General features: G+C 43.1%; 1 protein-coding gene across 1 annotated transcript; it reads right to left on the bottom strand.

Annotated features, from left to right (window-relative positions):
• Nucleotides 1–5,523: 5,523 nt before the first annotated feature.
• On the bottom strand, nt 5,524–18,607 carry ENC1 (ectodermal-neural cortex 1). The gene is made up of 3 exons (XM_063179901.1): nt 18,488–18,607; nt 12,074–13,887; nt 5,524–8,617 (listed from the first exon to the last, which is right to left on the bottom strand). The coding sequence occupies exon 2, from the start codon at nt 13,873–13,875 to the stop codon at nt 12,106–12,108; it is 1,770 nt and encodes a 589-aa protein (XP_063035971.1). The 5' UTR covers nt 13,876–13,887; nt 18,488–18,607; the 3' UTR covers nt 5,524–8,617; nt 12,074–12,105.
• Between the last annotated feature and the right edge of the window lie 1,910 nt (nt 18,608–20,517).

Genomic DNA, 20,517 nt, shown 5'->3' with positions numbered 1-20,517 from the left:
CTTTTTATTTAAATATTCTTATTATGAGGCCTTGATTGTACAATTGTCTAAACAGCCAGTTAGTTTGTCTCTGAGTTTATAAAACCCATACCACATTTTTTAATGGTTTGGAGGAGTTTTTAGTTTTTACCACAAATACTATTTTCATGCTTGTAACTTTGAAATGAACTACAGCAGTAGCTTAATGCTTGTAACTTGGAAATTAACTAAAGCAGGAAAAAGAAATTACTTGTACTTCTAAGGCCCAAAATAGCTGCAAAGAGTGAGAAAATGTGCCTTAGCTTATTGGCAGCTTCACCTGTAATTATCTGAAGTTGAGCTTCAGTGTAGAGTCAGGATCCAGGTCCACATCCCCAATTTCTGGGGTTGCAAACAGCTCCAGTCATTTTCCCCGTTTGCTGCCTGTGGTCTCAGTTAAGAAACACCAAGCAGCAGCCCAACATGACCCTGCATGAAGCTTGAGGTGAGTGTGTTCTACCTTTTCATGACAGCAAGATGCACCATAGATGTCTATGGGCTCTGATCAAGTTAATATACTACTGCAGACATCCATTTATTCTACTGTAGATATTTATTTGACAGATAAAATATCTTAAAGTAGAAAATCAAATGCACTATGTGAGGTTAACCAAGTAGAGTTGCTTGACCACAAATGTCATGTTTTTGTGGAGGAAAAGTGCATGACAGAAAAATTCTTTTTTTTTCCCCATCCAGTCTTGCCCAAGTCCAGCAACTGTGAGCACTGAAGAAACCCCAGAAAATCTTTTCTAGGTTCCTTTGAAACTCCCTCTAGCATCTTGGAGGCTATTAGGTCTTATCCAATTGGAGAAAAGTTCCTATGTTTCTCAAGGCGCCACTCTCAACCCTTTTATTAAAACACCTCCATCCCTGGGCAGAACCAAAGCATCTCCCACAAGAAGCTGCTTTTAAGCCAAGAAGATGTCCCTTCATCCCCCAGTGCCCTGCAATGCTGTGGCCAGGAGGACACAGGGGGGTTTGCCAACCACTGCCAAGTCACATGTCACCTTTGTATAGAAAATCAAGTAAACTGAATGTCCATCACAAGAAGATTGGAAAATAAATCTGCAAAAAACCACTGGGTGATGAAAGACAGATTCACTGCCGCCAAAAGGGAGGTGTTTTCACCAGTGTAGGAGGTGGAAGAAAGGGAATTGCTCGTATCAACTCAAATTGTTTTGCTAAAAATGTAAAGTAGACAATAAATCAAGACATAAAATACCCCTAGTAATCGGGAAAGTGTCTGGAGACTCACGAGCAAGGTGAGGCAGTCCCTTGTGAGAGCGTCTGCATCCACCCAGCTGTTCCAGAAACCCATTTGCAGGATCAAACAGGAAAGGCATGCTTCAGCCAGAAGAGGACATTCAGAGTAATCAGCACTGATGACTAACCCGTTTATAGCCAACAAAGCCCTGGCTAACACATCACATCAGGAGTTACCTTATGACAAAACTACTTGCAGAGTTTTTGACAAGTTAACCAGGAACAGCTAAGCACAGGCCAGTGCCACACAGGCTGCAAACAGCTATTGGCTACAAGCCGTGTGGCTGAGACATGGAGGTAGAGCAGGATAAATGCAGATACGCCACAGGATTATCCGGCCATGGTATATAGCTCCTGGACCATATCCAGTGGCAATATGAAAGCAAATGCCTTCAAAAGCTTTTTACCTCCCTTCCTCCTAATTCTGCAACATTCGCTGCTCCCTGTTGAACTATAAGGGCTGGGGCAACAGCCCCATGAGGAATTTACACAGGGCAAAGATGGAGTGAGGGAAAGTAAAGGGTATGTTCACATGAAAATGAAAGCTGGACCACTATCCTGTATACTCAAGGACGCTTCCACTAGTCTCCTCTCACAGATGCTTCCCAAACCTTGAACCAGGCTACTCCAGCCAGCCAATCACCCTTGGAGGAAGTCCACATTGATTGAGTCCCTTTATAGGACCCCCAGGCTTTAAAACACTCTTTCCAAGTGTTTTAAGACAAGATGTTTCTGTTCATGGAATGGGAAAGAAAGCCTATTGCCTCTAGATAAGATAAAAGGTCTGATCTGCATCTCTCTTTTGCTCAGTACCTCTCCATACTGGGAGGGATGCCAAGGAGCAGGATAACATTTTAAGTCTGTGTAAATACTCTGCTACCAGCAGTTCCCTAAACTTGTCTGCTTCCTATCAGTGCTCTTTAGGTAAAGAGTAACCATCTGCCTGAAAGAATTATTGTTCCTCACTGCTTTGTAAAAAGTCAGGTTGCTTGTGTTTATCTGATGGCAAGTCCTTCCTATTTATTTTAGACCTAGATCTGTTAGTTTCGGGAGACAATACCTCTGTAAGTAGTTTAACCCTTCTCAAGCCAATTAACAACATTAATGAGATTACAAGTTTTCACAGCCAGTCCCACAAAGCAGCCTGACGTCTTGTTAATTGGTGCAGGGCACCTCATGCCTCCAGGAGGAGGTGCTGGGAGAACTGAGGAGGCTCTGCCTGTACTTCTGTTGCACCCTTCAATTCCTCCATGCACCAGCTTCTCAGCCTGAGGCTGGGACTAAGCGTTCTTGCTCCTTAAGGAACCTGTTGTTGGGATGAAAAGTGATGAGGTATGTTAAAATCTCCTAGAAAGGGTTGCAGGTTTGTAAAATCTTAGCTTGTATTTGTGGCTTTGGCTCATATAAATATGTAATTACAATTAAGTAACACAGCCATAAAGTTTACCTTTGAATCAGAGCATGGACTATGACCCACAAATTCCAGAGTGATTACAAAATATCTAATGAACTTCATCTACTACCAAGAGCTAAGTAATTTACTGAATGTCTGATAACATAAAGAGAAGGATTACGAGGGGTATTGGAAGAAACTCCTGTGGCTTTGCCTCCTTCATAGCTCCCCATTGCTTCAGAGATACAGATTATGGTTTCTAGGGTAACTAGACACACACACACAAAAAAAAAGGACACATTGTCTAGTTTGGTTTCCTGAGAGTGTCAGAGCATTGTCAGGCCAGAAGCATTGCCTAACATAATTATGAAAGAGATCTGTAATTTATTTAGCCACTTACTTTAATTCACAGTCACGCCTTATGTACCATGTTTTGTTTTAAGGGTAATTATCATATTTAAATGTAGAGTTTCTAACAAATAGTGAAACTTAAAAATTCAGACCATTATTAAGAACACACAGAAGATAGATGATTTTTGTGTATTGTGTATGTGCATATACTACTACTGAGTGAGTTTGTATTTGGCTTCATGTCACACACAAACATAAAAATTTGAATAAACATATGACTTTTCTATAGTATTTATGTTTTGGTATGGTTTACATGCATACACACACCCAGATGACAGACCATTTCACAGCCTTTCACACTGTAGAGAGGAGTAAATTTTGCATGTAAGGGCCAAAAATGAGGCCACGCTGGGTAAAACTGGGGACTAATTATACTTTATAACAAAAGTGACTTGTGTGGTGTTTGCCAGCCAGGGTTATGGGCACATGTATGTGTTCCCATGTACACACTTGTGCTGTGGCTCTGATGGAATTCTGCTCCTTTTTTTTTTTTCTTTTTTTGAGACCAGGAGACACCATGCACCTCCTGCAAAGCCCACAGGTCCTGTCATGGGGAAGGCTTTGGGCACACCAAACACTTTTCACCTACAGTACTGACACTCCTACCCTCTTGTCTCTGCACTTCCAAAGGTGTCGTTGCATCTGAAGAAGCTGCATAATTCCATCTCTTCAGGACCCAACTTTCCCACTTACCAAGGTCTGTGTCACTCAGACAGCATTCCTCCCTCCCTCCACCTTCATCAGCATTTAGGTCATGATGCAGCTGGATCATACAACCAGTTATCAGTCTGCCCAGCTAGCCACCAAGGACCTAAAGGTGATGTTGCTCACTGCTCTGGCTGGGACAATGGCACTATACCAAACTGTATTTGGTTGTGTTCCCAGGCATAGAACAGACTGTCAGTTCTGCTCAGTCACTTGAGAGCCCCAGTGTGGTTTTGGCCCATGCAAACGTGCACTCCTCAGGAGTGTTCCTGGGTAGGGTTCAGGAGCCAGAGCACTCCAGCAGCCACTCCAAGCAGTTTGCATGCAGCCACCCTGTCTTGCCAGGACAAGAGGCTGCTCAAAGGGCTCAAGGCTGTTTCCTGCCAGCTGGCCTCCATGCCAGATCATCCCCAGGCATATTCAATTTACTAGCATAAACAGGGCCTTTGAGACTTTCACAGGTCAGGGCTGATCACCCCAGGATGCTTGATGAAGCTGTAGTCAATGCTAATGAGCTTATTTTTTTCTAATCATTCAAGGCATTTAGTTTCTACACTTACTATGAATAAAGCCAATGCCTTGCAGATGTCTTGTAAAGATCATCCCTTGTTTAAAACTTAAAGGTAATTATTTTTTTACACTCTCACCATAGATATCAGAACCTCCAGTATGAGAAAACTTCCCAGCAAAGGAGTTTGATTCCATGACCAGATAGAGTAAGTAAACCTAAAATGACATTAACTGAATCACTCTACAGCAGTTTGTTCATGCCGAGTGCTGCTGTAAGCATCCCATGCCCTGGTGAAATCCAAATAAAGTAAACCAACCCAGGTTATTGTCCAGCAAAGAGCTTGCAATAAACACAGAAACTAATTCAACCTTACCTGGCTCTGTGGAAAGGCTGATTTCTTCTGTTATTCTTCATATTTAAAGATTCTCCAAGTGTCCTACTCCATCAGCCAAAACTGATGACAAATATCTCAAACACTGCTTAAACAAGCCATGCCAAAGCCAGAAAGTCACTTAATACTATGGGCCAAACTCTTTGGAGCAAAGAAAGACTGAAAGAAACCCGTGGCTTTTCACAGGGCAGCTGCAAGAGTTTTAAAAGAGGTAATTTAGAAGATGTCAGAAAACTTGCTACTTTATATCTGGACAGTGTTCAGCAAACTCTTTCAGGCCAGACAGGTGCTAAGCCAATGTAGAAAATCAATAGCATTAAAAAGGTATTTAAGCAAACAACCAACCAAACAAAAAAACCAACCCAAAACTAAGAATGTACACACAAAAATATAAGTAAGATGAAAAGGTCAAAGAGTTTGACTATACATGTATATAAAACAATTGGAATGTTTTACATGCAGCCAGGATTTTCTGACTTGAAAATAATCAGAAAGGATTCAAGATGCCTAATTCCACTTCCAAGTGGTATCAGGCACTAACTAAACTGTACTGCAAGCTCTAACAAACTTGCATTTCCTGTTCTTAAACGTTTTGAGGCTCTCTGAGTTTTAACTGCTGAACTTTGAGATAGAGATCATAGTAAGAGCAGCAGTAGAGAACAAAGGAAAGGAAAGCGCAGCTGAAGCAGCAGCTTAAACCAAAGCATTTAATTGCATGTTGCTGATGTGCTTCTTTTAAGAGGACATAAAAAAGGGCATTATAAAGGATTCAAAGCATTTAGTGGTGAGGAAAGAGGGGAGGAACAGACAACACTTAAAATAAACATTCCATGGAGAGGAAATATCTAATAATTTATTTGAGCTTCAGTTTCACATTGTGAAAAAAAGTGAGTTGTACAAAATCTTAAGACATAGTAGCAAACAACATAGACAATTTTACTTCTTCACTTGCAGTTTGCTTTTAGCACATGAACCACATCTTCAATGGCCAGGAATGGGAACATTATTCTGTTCTAATCACTCTTACTCAGACAGATGTCAGACATATAGAAAAGGGGCTGCACAATTACACCAGAAGAGGAAGGCTGTCCTTTGTTACATGTTTCTACAGTAACCAGCCTGCAAAATAAGAGGAACCTTCCCATCTTATGCCAGGGTTTTTGTGTGCACTCTGCTGTGAACTGCTTCTATCTAAGTCTGGGGTGTTTTGCAGGGCTGAAATGGTCAAATAGTCAGCCAGGATTCCCGCAACAATTCATAGAGCAAGAGCCTCGTGTAGTCCCTGCAGAGCCGGAGGCCCACCCTGACTTCAGTTTCCTTCAGCCTACACACAGGAATTAACTGAGGCCTTGAAAGCAGACCACAAGTTTGGAAACAGCTGCAGAAAATTCATCCCACTTTTGGAAGCTGAATGGTGCTACAAAACAGATTTCATAAGCTAAACAGTCAGATGCAAGGCAGCTTCACCTCTGGATTGTGATCGGCTTGACAGAGAACACATATCTCAAAGCTACATGTCCTTATTCAAACACAGGGGCCCCTGGGGACCCAGTTCTTTACTTCCTGGTACCTTATGTAGTTGCTAGTGCCTGGGGAGAGGACATGCAAAATACAGGAAGTCTGATTTTATGGCTCCCTTCACTCCTGAGAGTGATCCACAAGATGAAAGGCCAACAAAAATTCAAGGCTGTTTGCTTCAACATGGCAACCTGTGCAGGTACAGGGATATAGAAAGGAGACCTATCCTAATCTGTTTTCCTATTGCTAAAGGTTGTCTAAGTGGGGGCAAGGGTAGACAGGCTGTGGGTTTAAATACTTTTTTAATCTACCACTTTAGGAATCAGTTTAATCAGTGGAACTACAATTTTATCACATCTAGCTGGAACCCACCCTTTTAAAAACTGCAAATGACTGCTTATTAATCAATGTTCTCTCGGTATTCACAGAACTCCAAATACTTTATTTCTGAAATGTAAAGAGTCTACTCCAAACAGCAAATCAAACATAAGGCAGCGCAGAGAAACTTCCAGTGACCAATGTAAACACTTTCAGATGACAAAACTTTCACAAATACATCACTTTCACACAGAGAAAGGCAAGCATCACAAATGTGACTATTTTTGTTTTGCATGCACACATGCAGCTGTTTACTTATACCACAGCACACACCAACCATGTTACTGAATGTGCCAGTTTAAGTGGGCTCCAGAAACATTTCGGAAAAAACACAATACAATACAAGCTTCATTACAGGATCTGGCAAAGAAAGTACCTGTGAAACACAAGCTTCTGAAATTCCTAAGAAAAGAATAGCTTCATCTCTGTCCAAAGACCAGAATAATAAGAAACAATTTTATTTAAAAATCAAAATTTGGTTTCTCAGGATTCTCTGAGGCTTCTGAGCAACCAAGTGATTAAAGACACACCTGGATAACAAAAATAAAAAGCAGCAGAGTTTGAGGGCTTTTTTTTTTCTTTTTAAGATAAGAGGTTTGAAATTCATTTTCTATCCCCATAAGAATTTTTCTAGAGCACTTGGGTCTTTGACATCTGGCCATTCAGATGATCTGAAATCCAGATGGATGAGGCAATCCAGTCAGTGCAAAATTGCTGCTCTTTCTTCTTCTTTTTTTTTAAGACTTCATCATTAACCTATGCTGAGGTTTTCTTTTTTGTTTTTATTCTTGAATCACCATTCTCCACTCCTTCAGGACAATGTGGCTATATTGTAGGTAACCCTCCTCCAACCCAATAAATAAATAAATAAGTTTGGACAATGACTTCATCTGGGCTTGGTATCCAGAAGCTCTTCCACAGTATTTGCGTTGCAATCAGGAAGCTGCACAAAGCGAGTGTTTGCAAGAGACTTTGGCTATTTCCAGGTTAGAAATTGAAAGGCATGACCAACAAATGAAATGTTGCAAGGACACCATCTACAAGACACACCACATGCAACCTGGGGAGCTGGTGGCCTGAGAAAGTGACCTCCATGGCTTCTTCCTTTAGTACACGTGTAACTTTAAATCCTGTCTTGTAATCCTTCCATTTCCGACTGGGAAGCCACTCCTCCCTCCCACCTCCAACTGTTACCCAACAGTTTTCTTTCTTTGTGCAGCAGAGCAAGTCAGCAATCACAATATGTGCAAAACATACAATTCACACAAGCCCTTGCAACATGAAGACAATTGCAGGCATTGTTTCAGCATGCAAGCATTGAACAATAAATAACTATATCTACAACAACTAACATAATAGGAAAGGGACAGACTGAATTATAAATACAGGGAAGAACAGGAACAATGAGCATTTTGGGGCTGTAATGTTTGTTCCCCACTGCTGCAAAAACATTTCACCACTGGACTGGTCCTTATGAACAGAAGGTCACTTACTGCACACGGGACAATGCAACACAGGGTGTAACAGATGCTGTGGGCACTGCCCACAGGCAAGCACACTCCAGTCAGCAGAGCTCAGCAGCAATGCTGCTGTATCTTCATTCACAGCAGCATCTTGCTGTTTCAGACCTGGCCTGCTGCCCCTGCAGCTGGCGCTGGCACTTCAAACCATTACAAAGAGAGGTGACAACCATTTCAAATTTCACATAAAAACAGTGCGGTCCATGGAAATCAAGTGATGTGTGGTGCACAGCTAAGAGACGTTCTGTCTCTGTTTTTTTCATCTTTGAAGGACTGATTAACATGGGCATTAATCCACAATTACTAGCACAAGGTTTGTCCATTCATATTTAAACCACGTGTTGAAGCACTAAAGACGGGTTTCTTCTCCCATTCCTTCAAGTCTGGGTTGGATAATTTACAAGGTGCAGATGATTTTCTTCAAATGCAAGAAACGCTGAATGATTTTTCTTCATAAAAACTTCTCCAGATCTGAGGTTCCAATTATCTTCTCCAAATAAAGGAGTAAACTGAAAGCATGGGAAGAGGTGGAAGGAAAGGAGAAATTACTTAAAAGGTTTTGCTGCAACAATATACCATAAGGTTTTTTGTTAGATGTCAAAGAAAATCTAAAAGCTAGGCTTAGGATACAACCCAGTTGATGGGCTTCCCTGCCCACCCTGAACCTCAAGGTTCTTGTGCAATAACCAACTACTAATACATAAATGAGTCAAGAACATAATTATTTAGGGACAGATTCTGATGTTATTATTCTGCTAACACTACTCTGCAAACTTTCCTATTGACGGCAAAAAGACTAACTAATGTTTTGGGTATAAATTCAGTCACTTGAAACCTAAATCAAAGTGCCCTGATACACTTTAAACTGATAAGACTCTGTATCCTGCATACTTCCACATTTTTATGTTCCCCTAAAATCTTACGTTTGTGGACCTGTTTTAAATAAACAACCTTTCGTAACTTCTCTTTCACAAAAAAACACATGAACACCCAGTGTAGAGTTTTTTCTATACCTCAGCCAAAACCAACCTGGTTGGAGCAAAGCAGAAGAGAAGCTGAAAGTGTCTTGTCCCAATACTTCTGTTCACCTTCACAAATTCTGAATTTAATTTACTCACAACAGAGAGGGCCATAGAATTCCCTTGCTTAAAATACATCTACTCTTATTTTCAGAAAAATTCTGCCTAATTTCTTTTCAAACAGCAGTATACCATCCACCAATAAATCCATCCTAGAGTCCTTTATAAAAATAATCATTCAATAAGAAACTCAGCCTTTGGATGCTGAGATTGTGCTTTGCTTTTTCACTCCGAAGCTGTATCAAAATCCCAGCTTCTAAACCATCATCAGTTCATCACAATAATTCTGACAGCACTGCTACAATTTTAGCAGGCAAATTCTACTTCATTACAATGCAAATGAGCTCTAGTGCACTCACAGACCCTTTGAACACACCACATCTCTCTCAGGCTGTGATGTCTAAGAACAACAGGGAACATTCACAGGAAACAACCCAGCCTCCATAACAGTCCATGGGGTTTTTGCAAGTGTGGGCTATTTTTTTTATGTCTAAAAAAAGGGTCCATTCAGTATTGATTAGTCTTCTCTAGGTATTCTTCAGTATAGCATGACATTCTTCCCATCAAAACAGACTATCAACATGGAAGCCAAAACAGTGTTTCTTGTCATGGGCTGAACTTTAAAAAAAGTCATAAATAATTCCAAAACAGAGGGGAAAAAACCCAACCCAAAACTCCCAAGTTTGAGGAAAACGACAAAGCAGACTGAAGTCTTCCTGAAAGCTGTCAGACTGGGGCCACACAGCACCATGAAAACAGAGTAATCACAAGTAATTTCCTTTTTGGCCCTCCCACCCACTGACAAAGCAGCAGGAGTCAGAAGGAAAAAAAGCAACCTACTTACTGGATGAGCACACAGCACTGGATAGATTTCAGACTACAGCTACATTCAGTTATCTTGTGCGCTAGTTAAGCCATATATCTTGTGTGTTAGTGAAGATAAAATAATGGCTTTTAACAAGATACTGCAGAGTAAAGGAAAGTTTTTTGCACCGTTATATTCAGAGAACTCTTTTTCAAAATAAAACACTCCCTCATGCACTGTAAACTCCAGAACAATTAAGTGAGACTCAGAAGAGTAAGTCAATATTTTTCTTGGCACAGACCTGAGTCCGGGCATTCAATACTGCCGTTCTGATAACACTGAGAACTGCATAAATTCTGCAGTAATAATACAAATTAACTGAAGATATCGAGATGTAGTTCTCAGCTAGGGAGGAAGCTGACACACAGAAATGAGGACTTCCATTTGCTTTTGGGGGGCAATTACAGTCAGTGAGCACGACCTGGTAAGTCTCTAGAGTTTAATCTGCTTTCCAAAGAAAAGTCTGGAAAAACAAAGTGGGGAGAAGGCAGAGGGCAGAGTGTTTTCAAGGCAAACAATCACCTGCGAGCAGAGCATCATGGCACAACACTGCCCAATTTCACCGTAGATTTCAAAGCTGAGCTGCTGCTTTGCATGGGCCCAACCTTGTATTCTTTACTCAATCAAAAGTCCCAGTCAACTGAAAGACATCTACAGGAGTAACTGTCTGCCCAATCTACACGGCTTCACAGGCCTTTGGGGCTTGCATTTACTGCAAGAGTCAGGCAAATATCTACTGCTGCAAAGAATACCAAAAAACCTTCCCAATTATCTGTCCCAAACAGAAGAACCTAGAAAAGTCTTTACACACAACAACTTCTTCCTATATTCTGGAGAACCTCTTCAGTCTGAACTTTTCAGTAACCCAGAGGCACATGAATAGCTTGTTTAATTACTGCAACTGTATTTGTCTGCCTTTTTCTTATCACCTGCCTGTCTTCATGGGTACGATATACACTGCTCATATGCAAAAAGAAACTACCATTCACAGGGCACTGATTATTTAGGATCAAGGACATCACTATTTTTATCAGTTATAGTTACTGGGAGTAACTAATTTTGTACTAAAGCCACAAGGAGGAAATGGGGAATAAAAGCAACACAACACAAATGGGAGTCTACCAGGTTTGTTGCAAAATATACACAGATGAATAGCAAAAATCTTCTCCCCTCTGCCCAAAAATAAGAAATGCACAACAACCCACCAAGCAAGACCAAATTCAGACTTGCTTGTGAGAAGATACAATGCTGAAGTTGCATCTGGTAAGAACCTGGCCTATTATGTATAATTAAATTCTTTTGGAACAGTGTGTGCTATAGACTAGTAATTATTTCAGGCTGCAATATTAATTACATATCTTCCTGACACTATACCTAGTTCAACATATATAAGCATAAGTATTTTGAAAAGTCTGTATTTTAAAGTGTTACAATGGAGAAAATGCAACCTTAGTCCATGAAGATGCAACCACATTGTCTAGCTGAGATTGAAAATTAGGCCTGAACTCCCTGTAAAACACCTATCATAAGACAGTAGCTTTCTCTGAAGGCCGTCTGCATGAAAAGTCAAGTGAATTCAGTATGAGGCTTCAGATCAGAATTTTCTGTATCTTTTTTGGGTACTGCTACTGGATGCAAAGTGACCTAGTCTCTGTCATCAGACAACTGGCAGTGGAACCTTTGTTTAGCATGCATTTAGTACTTAAGAGCCAGAGCCAATTTTAAAAAGATTATCTGCATTTCCACACAAGTTGAAAATGCTATTTTTGCTTAGTCCTTTACATCTAAATCATAGAGGAAAAGGCCTTGTAAAGGCTGGTGCACGATATGTGGCAAACTACTTCCAGGATCTGGTGTTGTCATAGATGTGGTGCCTGGCTTTCAACAGTCCATGAACATATGTGTCTCAGGTGATCCAGATGTAAAACTGCATCAAACATACTCACCCCTCCTCAGAGCTGCTGCTGAAATGTTTTTTGAAAAGCATTATTACAGTGAAATTCAAAGGTGTTATTTCTTACCTGATAACTTGTAATTGCCAACAAATACACAATTAGGAGGGGAGGTGCTTCCATGTGCTGACAAATGCCGCGGGAATTAATGAATAGGGCACAGTTGTTATGCTGTTCCACGCATCTAACGTGGGATCGTAGCAGTGCAATGTCTTGCACCTCTGAATGCCAAAGTAGCCTCCAACCGCATACAATTTGTTTCCAGAAGCCACTGCATGGCAGCTCATTCGCTTCGCTGTCACATCTCCCACCTTAGTCCACTGGTATGCCTCACTATTGAATTTATAAGCAGAGCATGCAGAGAATTCAGTATCTCCACCCATAATAAAAATCTGGTTTCCCAGAACAGCTGCAGCTGTGTAGCGCCAGGGCTGGGGGCAGGTGGCTGGTACAGTCCATCTGTTTTCACACTGATCATAGCACTGGACTTTGGGCAGCTTGTCATGGCTAACGCTGGTACCACCAAAAGCAAACAGCTTCAGCTTCGCACTGACGACAGCTGCATTGCTCACTCCCTCTCGCAGTGGGGCAACCATGGTCCATTTGTTGGTCACGGGGTCGTACTGTTCTACTTGCTTCAGGGATACTGAAGGGGAAGCTGGAAGGCAACCAGTTGCTGCAGTGTGCCCCCCTACTACATACAAACAGTGCTTAAGTTCGGCAGAGCCATGGCCAAACCTAGCCACCAGCATGGGAGCAGCCTTCGACCACTCCTCATGAAGGGTGTCATACACCCACACGTCTTTGGAGACCCCATTTTCTGATCCTCGTCCCCCAGTGATATACACCTTGCAGCCTATGGCACAAGCACTGAACTCTTTCCGTGGGCTTGGAATGTCAGCCTTTGGAATGATCGCCTTGGCCTTTTGATCCACCAAGTACAGCTTGTCACACATAAAGGTTTGGCCACCTAAAAGAAAAAGTGAATGGCCAGTTTTTCGGGGTCTGGCACACAAGCTGGTGACCACTCCATCATTCTGTAAGATCTTCAACTTGCATCTTATTGATTCTTCTACAATCTCGTTGCTTTTCCTTTGCTTGGTGATAAGTTCTTCCATGGCCACATTCTCCATAAGGTATATGGCTGGCAGGAGGGCCAGTCTCACTGTCTGCAGTAGCTCTGGCAGGTAACAGTGACGCTTACTCAGGTCATAGTTGACCCAGTTAATAGCTGATTCATATACCAGCCTTTCATCTTCAGTTTCTAATTCTTCACTGGAAAGGAGCTGCACTACCATGTCTTTAGGCAGCTGGAGGAAGTCTTCGCTTTTACTGATACTCTGGAAGTTGCTAAGGCACATCCTCCAAGAGAGCTCATACAGCTTGGTACACTGATGAGCATCTGACAGCAGCAGCATTCCAAGACAGTTGGTGGGATGAAGGTTTTTCTCCAGAAACTCTGCACAAGCATCCCGAATGTCCTGAAACTCCAGCATGTCACCAGCCTCCAGCAGTGACTCTGCATTTTCCTCATTGATGATAACTCTGGAGGAATATGCATAGTCCAGAAGAAGCTCCAGGACTTCTGGGTGAATAGAGTTGTGAAAGTTGACTTCACTGTCCTGGCTCTCTTTCAGTCCTCCGCTGAACATTGCTTCAAAATAGCGGCTACAAGCAGCTAGAACTGCTCTGTGGCAGGGGAATGACCTGTTTCCAGCATGGAGAAGTACATCTGTAAAGAGACGCTGCTGACGCAGAAGGTTTAGGTGAGTAAGGACACTATCAGCATAGGATGACTTGTGGAACAAGTATATGTTTATGGAGCCAGTACTGGCCCTGGACTTGCGATTTTCATGCATGCTGACTGACATTTTCTTTCACACCTATAAGCAAAGAAAAAATTTAAAATAAATAAAAGTCAAAACCATTTTTAGTTTTACATATCAAAAAATGTGACTATTATTCACTACAGGATGGGGAAGAAAAATCCTTAATTTACAGCTGAGCGGACAGAGAATTACATCTCCCTTTGGCATGCATTTTTTTTTTTTTTGTAAGCTGAGATTCATAAATGACATACTCTAAATTTGTTGCCCAAGAGCAGGTTTATCTTGGGAAACCTGATCTCCAACTTTCATAGCAACACAGTAAGCAAGTAAGTTGGAGAAAGAAAATGAACCTGGACTGATTTTCTCACCCTTCCCCAACCTAGACCAGCTGATTCATTACATACATACACATGCACATGCTTGAAACATTCTCCTGTACTGAATCATAGCAGGAAGAGCTATCAGACAGAATACCTAAGGAATGTCAAAAGCTGCATAGAGAACAAAAACCTACTAATCCCATTAGGAAGCTTCCCTTTGGTATAGTGATTCCATATGCAACAACACAAAATGAAAACAAAAAACCCACAAACTTTAAAATAAAACCCTGGTATCATACATTTAGACTTGTGTAACTGTAAAAAAAAATAAGATTAGTAAAATCTACAGATTCCACCTTTATTTCATAGAATTCAGCGTCTGTTTGTTATAGTGATTTAGCATATACTTAGGCAGTGTCGCAGAAAACCATGTTTTCACCACCAGTCACTGAGACACTGCCTCTGAAGCCATCTGGAGCGACAGGTCCTCAGAGCTTAAGCCATTGCTCATTCTGAACTTCTGAAGAGGCATAAAACTATTCCATCCTGCCCTATTCCTAAACAACAAAACCCTACTCAGATCTGTTTAGAGATGAATGTTACTGTTACACGCCATGATGTGCAGGCCTATGTATAATTACAGCAAGTTTCCAGATTTAACTAAGAGTCAAGTCAGAATGGCATGAAGTACAGGGTAAGGGAGGAATATTGACAGCAATATAAAGGTAATGGCCAGAAAGCCACAGTGCAAATAGTGGGAGATGAAACATAAAGAACTCAGGGCAAGCTGTGGCTGTGACTGGTACTGAAATATCTCACTTCTCTCTCTTCAAACTGCAGAAAAACCTCAGCAAAAGCCAAGAACAAAACCTGACTAATTAGTAAGCTATTTGCATGTCCAGAGTACCTCTTACTGCACTTTCAAATAAAGAACTGGCCAAAAGGTCTACCTGGAAAGCATGCAATGTCCTAAGTCAGAGCACCTGGGGCCACTTGTGAAGGTTTTTAATGTGTATACACTTTGCTCTCACACAGACATTTCCATATACTCGAGCATCTTTAAGCAGTACTGAATTGCAGAATTTCATTCCCACACTTCATGCTTCAAGATAATACATGAGCTTTACAAGTCTCAAAACCAGCATTTTTAATAGATGTATTTTCCTTGATTCATATAACCAGAAATATTGAGAAACTCAAAACCACACATTTAATTTGAACAGCAGACTCCATTTCAGAACAAGCAATCTGTGTATATGGAACATGCAACACCTGCAGTCTAACAGCAGCACAGCCAGTACCATCCTCCACACTCTGTGCTAATACAATTGATTCACCATATTGAACAACAGCAAGTCTGTGTTACACCTTTCCCTTCCGTTACAAAAAAAAACCTTAAACCCAACTTGAAGTAAAGAATAGAGAGACACCTTACTGTAAAACTACCATAGCCCACTTCCTTTAATAGGAAACACAATTTGCCCTATGAAATTTAACTGGGATTGAAAATAGCAAGCAACACTACTCAATATATGGTGCACAGTCCAAATTCCTCCAAAACAGAGAGGAGTCCTGTACATCAGAGCTACAAGGCAGAGTATCTGTCTCACTCTGCTTAAGCAAAAGCTTAGTAAGGGATCACACCAGTGCTCCCTAGGCCAACCTATTAAATGCAGTAAGCACAGAACAACTTAAGTCTGCTGGTATGTCTTCAAAACACAAACTCTTTTACCAGGAAAATCATATGACCTTTAATGAACTTGTATTGTCTGGCAAAAAAATACCCAGATGTCATTTGAGGATCTTGAGCACTAATCTCAGACTAAAATAACCCACTTAACCTATAGCCAAAAATAAGATACTGACCATTTACAAGTTGAAATATCCTGGAACTGAAGGATTACAGAAAGGTCAAGGCCTGGAATACTAGTATACAAGCAGCTTGATGACACAAATCAGAAGCTGAACACTTTACTGTCATATTTTTCAAACTTTTCCAGGCACTTTACTGTCTTAAATGCTGTTATGATGCAAGGCACAGTAATCGCTGGATCTCTACAGGTAGGTTTTCCTCACACTGAGGACTTACTCTTTGAAGGTTCCTCACCAGGGAGCAGGATTGGAGCTAAACACCCCACTGATCAGAGACAACAGAACAACCAGTATGTGAACACGGCCACTGCCCCCCACACTCCATTCCAGTTAGCCGAATGTGAGTGTAGACATCACAGTCTAGGCATGTCAGGATCTCTATGAAAACACAGGTTCTCTTCTTTGACCCCACATATTAAGGGAATTCAGAGTTTACTGAAAACTTTCTTTCGTCATGCACACAGGGTTCAGGAATAGGGCAGGTAAAGTTCATATCAGAGGCTGCAGATGCAGGGACTTAGATCTTTCACCAGGCTCTGTACTCCCATGAGCAGCGCTTGTTCAGCACCATTCAGAATGAGCCCATAACCACAACAAAATAGAGGCAAACATAAAAAAACCACCCTGCAGTTATGCATACCGTGCAGGCTAGTGAACTACAGACCACATGCAGAGGGGAGGAACAGATCACTGTCTGTTACCCAAAGCCCACCCACAGCCATGGTAACAAATACCACTTAAAAAAAAAAATTTAAAAATTGTATAAAGACCCCTCCCAAACAGCTACTGAATAAGGCACTCAGCACTATTACAGAAGCCTTAGTCTCTTGGTGAGAAGTAGATTTCCCATATGCTGGTCTTGAACTGTTCCTGTAAGATTGCTTTTATCATCACAATGTCATCTATTGAGAGGAATTCAAAATATGCCAATTCACAATTAAGATAAGCTAACATATTTCCCCAAACAGAACAAAGATATATATCTATACACATCTTTTTCCTCCAGTGTGGTGCTGAGATGCGTTTGCACATAGACTAGCTGAACAAACACCCTTAGAAGCAAGTACCATCATTCAATAACAGGCAGTGTTTCTGTAAATTAGGTCAATCCAGAATCTTGGAAGAATACTAAAATGCAAAAATGACATCTCCAATTTCTCTGCTTAGTGTTGGAAATTATGCAAGCCTCAAATACTTCAGTAGAGGTAATTTACTGTCAGTGATCAAGTATTCATCTTGAATAATATTAGCCAATTTCCTTCAGGCATTTCTTTCCTTAGAAATAGTATTTGTATATAAAAGACAAGAAGTGGTCAGTAAATTACAGATATAGATTTTATCTAGGAACAGAGGTTGAACCAAGACTTTGATTTATAATTACACTTCAACAGGCTACTTGTCACAGCAGCCCAGCAGTAAACACTCTTTAAGACTAAACAACAGGCTCCTTGTCCTCCTTAACAGTTTTATAGCATGCAGATCTCAGCCTAAATCGAAAGAAAAATCAAGTATTTTCAAATTACTGACACATCCCTGATGCACGCTCATTTAAATATGACTGTGTAATTACACACTAGTGGTTGCGTTTTTCTTTAGAATCAGTGAAACAACCGAAAGAGAGGAAATCTGCTGATCATCCCGTCGATGTAACTAACACCGCTTTCCATGGCTAAATCTGCACCGATGCTATCAGTGTGGCAGAGGCAAACCGTGACACTGCCTAAAGTCTCCAAAATCAGTGGCTGCCTAGGACCTGCAGCGAGACAGAAAGCAGAACACGCTGCTCCTGCTAGGAATGCACTACAGCTCACCACATGCAAACAAAGAAACGCGACTCTAAATTCCCCTCAGTTCGCCCCATCAAAACGCCTAAATAACTCCGTCTCTGAGAAGAAACTCAAAGAGCTTCTTCCCAGAGTGATATAAAAACCAGTGTGAGAAGCTAAAATGCATTTAGTTTGCTTTATAGAGCAATAACCACGTGCAAAAAGTTTCTGTACCGGCGCAGGGAGAGCAGCGCCGCAGCCAGCTCGGGAGCAGCGAGGCGCTGGCTCATTCCCTGCCCTGCCTCACGCCCGCTGAGGGAGGGATGCTCGGGACCGCTCGGGGCCCCAAGCGGGAAGCTGAAGCCCAACAGGGAGGCTAGCAACCTCCCTAATAGGAGCCCACGCTTTCCGAGGGCAGCCGAGTACAGGAGATAGCAAATCACCGCGAATGTCTACCCACCAGTGCCCGCTGGTACCTGGCGTTCCGGGTAGGGCGGAGGAGGGCCAGCCTGCGCCTGTGCCGGGGACCAACAAGGCAGCCCGGCTCCAGCCGAAGAAGCACCGCCGGCAGCGCGGCGGCAGCTCTGGCCCCCAGCTCTGCCCCCCAGCTCTGCCCCGCAAGCTCTGCCCCCCAGCTCTGCCCCCCCGCCTCCCCTCCGTGCCGGACGCTGCTCCGGGCCGGCGGCACCAACTTACAGCAGCGGCTCCCGAGCGAGCGCGGAGGTCCGTGGGCGACGCAGCGCCGCGCATGGGAGAGGAGCTGGGCTCTGCCGGTCCGGCGGGGCCGCGGAGACGCGGCGGGCGAGCAGCAGCGCCGGGCGGAGCTGGTGCCGCCGGCGGGAGGCGGGTCGCGGAAGGAGGGCGGGAGGTAGGGAAGAGGGACGGAAGAAAGGGAAAGAGCGGCTCCAGCTACTGCTGGCACGCCGACCGCAGCTCTGTCCCGGCGGCGGAGCGGAGAAGGGGTATATGGGCTGGGGGGCGGGGGGAGGCTTTATGCACAGCCTGTGAGTGACAGGCAGGGGAGGGACGGCAGGGCGAGGGCAGCGCGCTCGCAGTTGCTCTCCCGGCCGGCGGCGCGGAAGGTGCGCCGGGTGTCTCGTGTCGCCGCGGACGGGGCTGCGGGATGGCCTCTGCTTCCCGCCTTGCCCACCCTGCCTGTGGGAGCCCCGCGGGGCCGGGCGGAGCAGGCACTCGCTGTAGGAGCTCCCGCTCCGGGTGTACAAGGGGTGCGCCCCGCCGAGCAGGCACCGAAAACGCCGCGCGGCCGGGAGGGGTGCCGGTCCTCGTGGCGTGTCCCGTCGGGTGGCGAAGACCGAGCAGGGAAGACGGTGGGAAACTCCTCCTGGGCGCCCCGGGAGCGGCCGGGAGGGCGCGGAGGAGCCCGGGCACCGCAGGCCCCGAGCCCGCCGCCGGGCCCTGCTCGCCCCCGGGCCGCGCCGCGGAGCCACCGCGGGCCGAGCGCGCTCGGGAGGCCTTGGCAGAGCTGCCCTTTCATAGCTGCCCAGTGCAATGCTCCCGCAGCACAAAGGGAAGCCTGGCTTTACTTATTTCCCAGTTAACAAAGTATGTGAAAAACGCATTTGTGCAAAAGGCCGATTTCAACAATAAACATTTTCTAGACAAAACAACAGTGTTTACATAATGGTATTGTGTGGCTCTGTGTAAGAAAAACATAAGGTACCGTGCTAAACATTGCCCATATTGTTAGTTTACGATTTGTTAATATCATTTAAAGCAATGGTATTAGTCTAAAGAGGCTTTAACGAAGATAAGAACAATTGCGCCAGCAGCAAGCTTCTTTTTGAATATAATTGTTTGGAGAATTTGACCATTCTTCATAATAAAATGTCTCCTGCTGAAAAAAAGAATGCCCTGCAAGCAATTTGCTAACATGCAGAGCGTTATTTATATTTGTGTTGCTGGACTCCAGTCTCTGCAGATTAGCACACATTTAGTGTACAGCAGGACACATCTGTAATTCTAGACATCCTGTGGGCATATGCAAACCTGGAGAGCATAGCTGAACAGCGAGCAGATTAAAGAGTAATTTGTTTCATAGATTATTTCTTGTTACAATATTGTTTTCTTACAACATGAAGGCTGCAGGTTGCATGGTCTAAAAATGTTGCACATCTGTATGTAATAAAGAATGTTTCAGAGTTGCTTAGGTGTGAGAAGCTGTTGTAAATTGTAAACAACCTTGCACAAGGGGTATTCATGGACACCAATGTTCATTTGAGTCATGTACCTGTAGAGGATTTTGGATTAGACTGTGAACGTTCAACCTTTTTTGCACATTGTATTGTCCACATTATGAGTCCAGGTTTTTCCTTTCATTGTAACATAACCATAAAATGCCTTGATCCTATTTTCCCACATTTTCCCCCAAGTAAAAATCTTCTGAAGAGATTCCACCCAAATCCTGTCCATTATGGTGACTCTTCCACAATCTGGTGTCAGTAAATCAGATTATCTCAATGTCCTGGGGTGACTTTATGGTACTTGTATCCCCATTTGTCTGTTTAGCCCAGAAATGAGTTTTGCGCCTTTAAGGTTGGTTCCAAGATCGGAGAGGGAGAGAGAAGAAGCACGCAGTTTGTGACCAGAACCTGCACCTGCTCCCCCGCATCCTGCTCCTGGACTGTGTTGTCTGCAGCACGGACAGACAGACAGCGGGACAGAGCTCTCCTCTGCTCTTTAGTTAGTTTTTAGCTAGCTGAGGCAGA

This window comes from Melospiza melodia, chromosome Z (genome assembly GCF_035770615.1).
Source record: "Melospiza melodia melodia isolate bMelMel2 chromosome Z, bMelMel2.pri, whole genome shotgun sequence".
Classification (NCBI taxonomy): domain Eukaryota; kingdom Metazoa; phylum Chordata; class Aves; order Passeriformes; family Passerellidae; genus Melospiza; species Melospiza melodia.
This window is presented reverse-complemented; position numbering and strand designations above follow the sequence as displayed.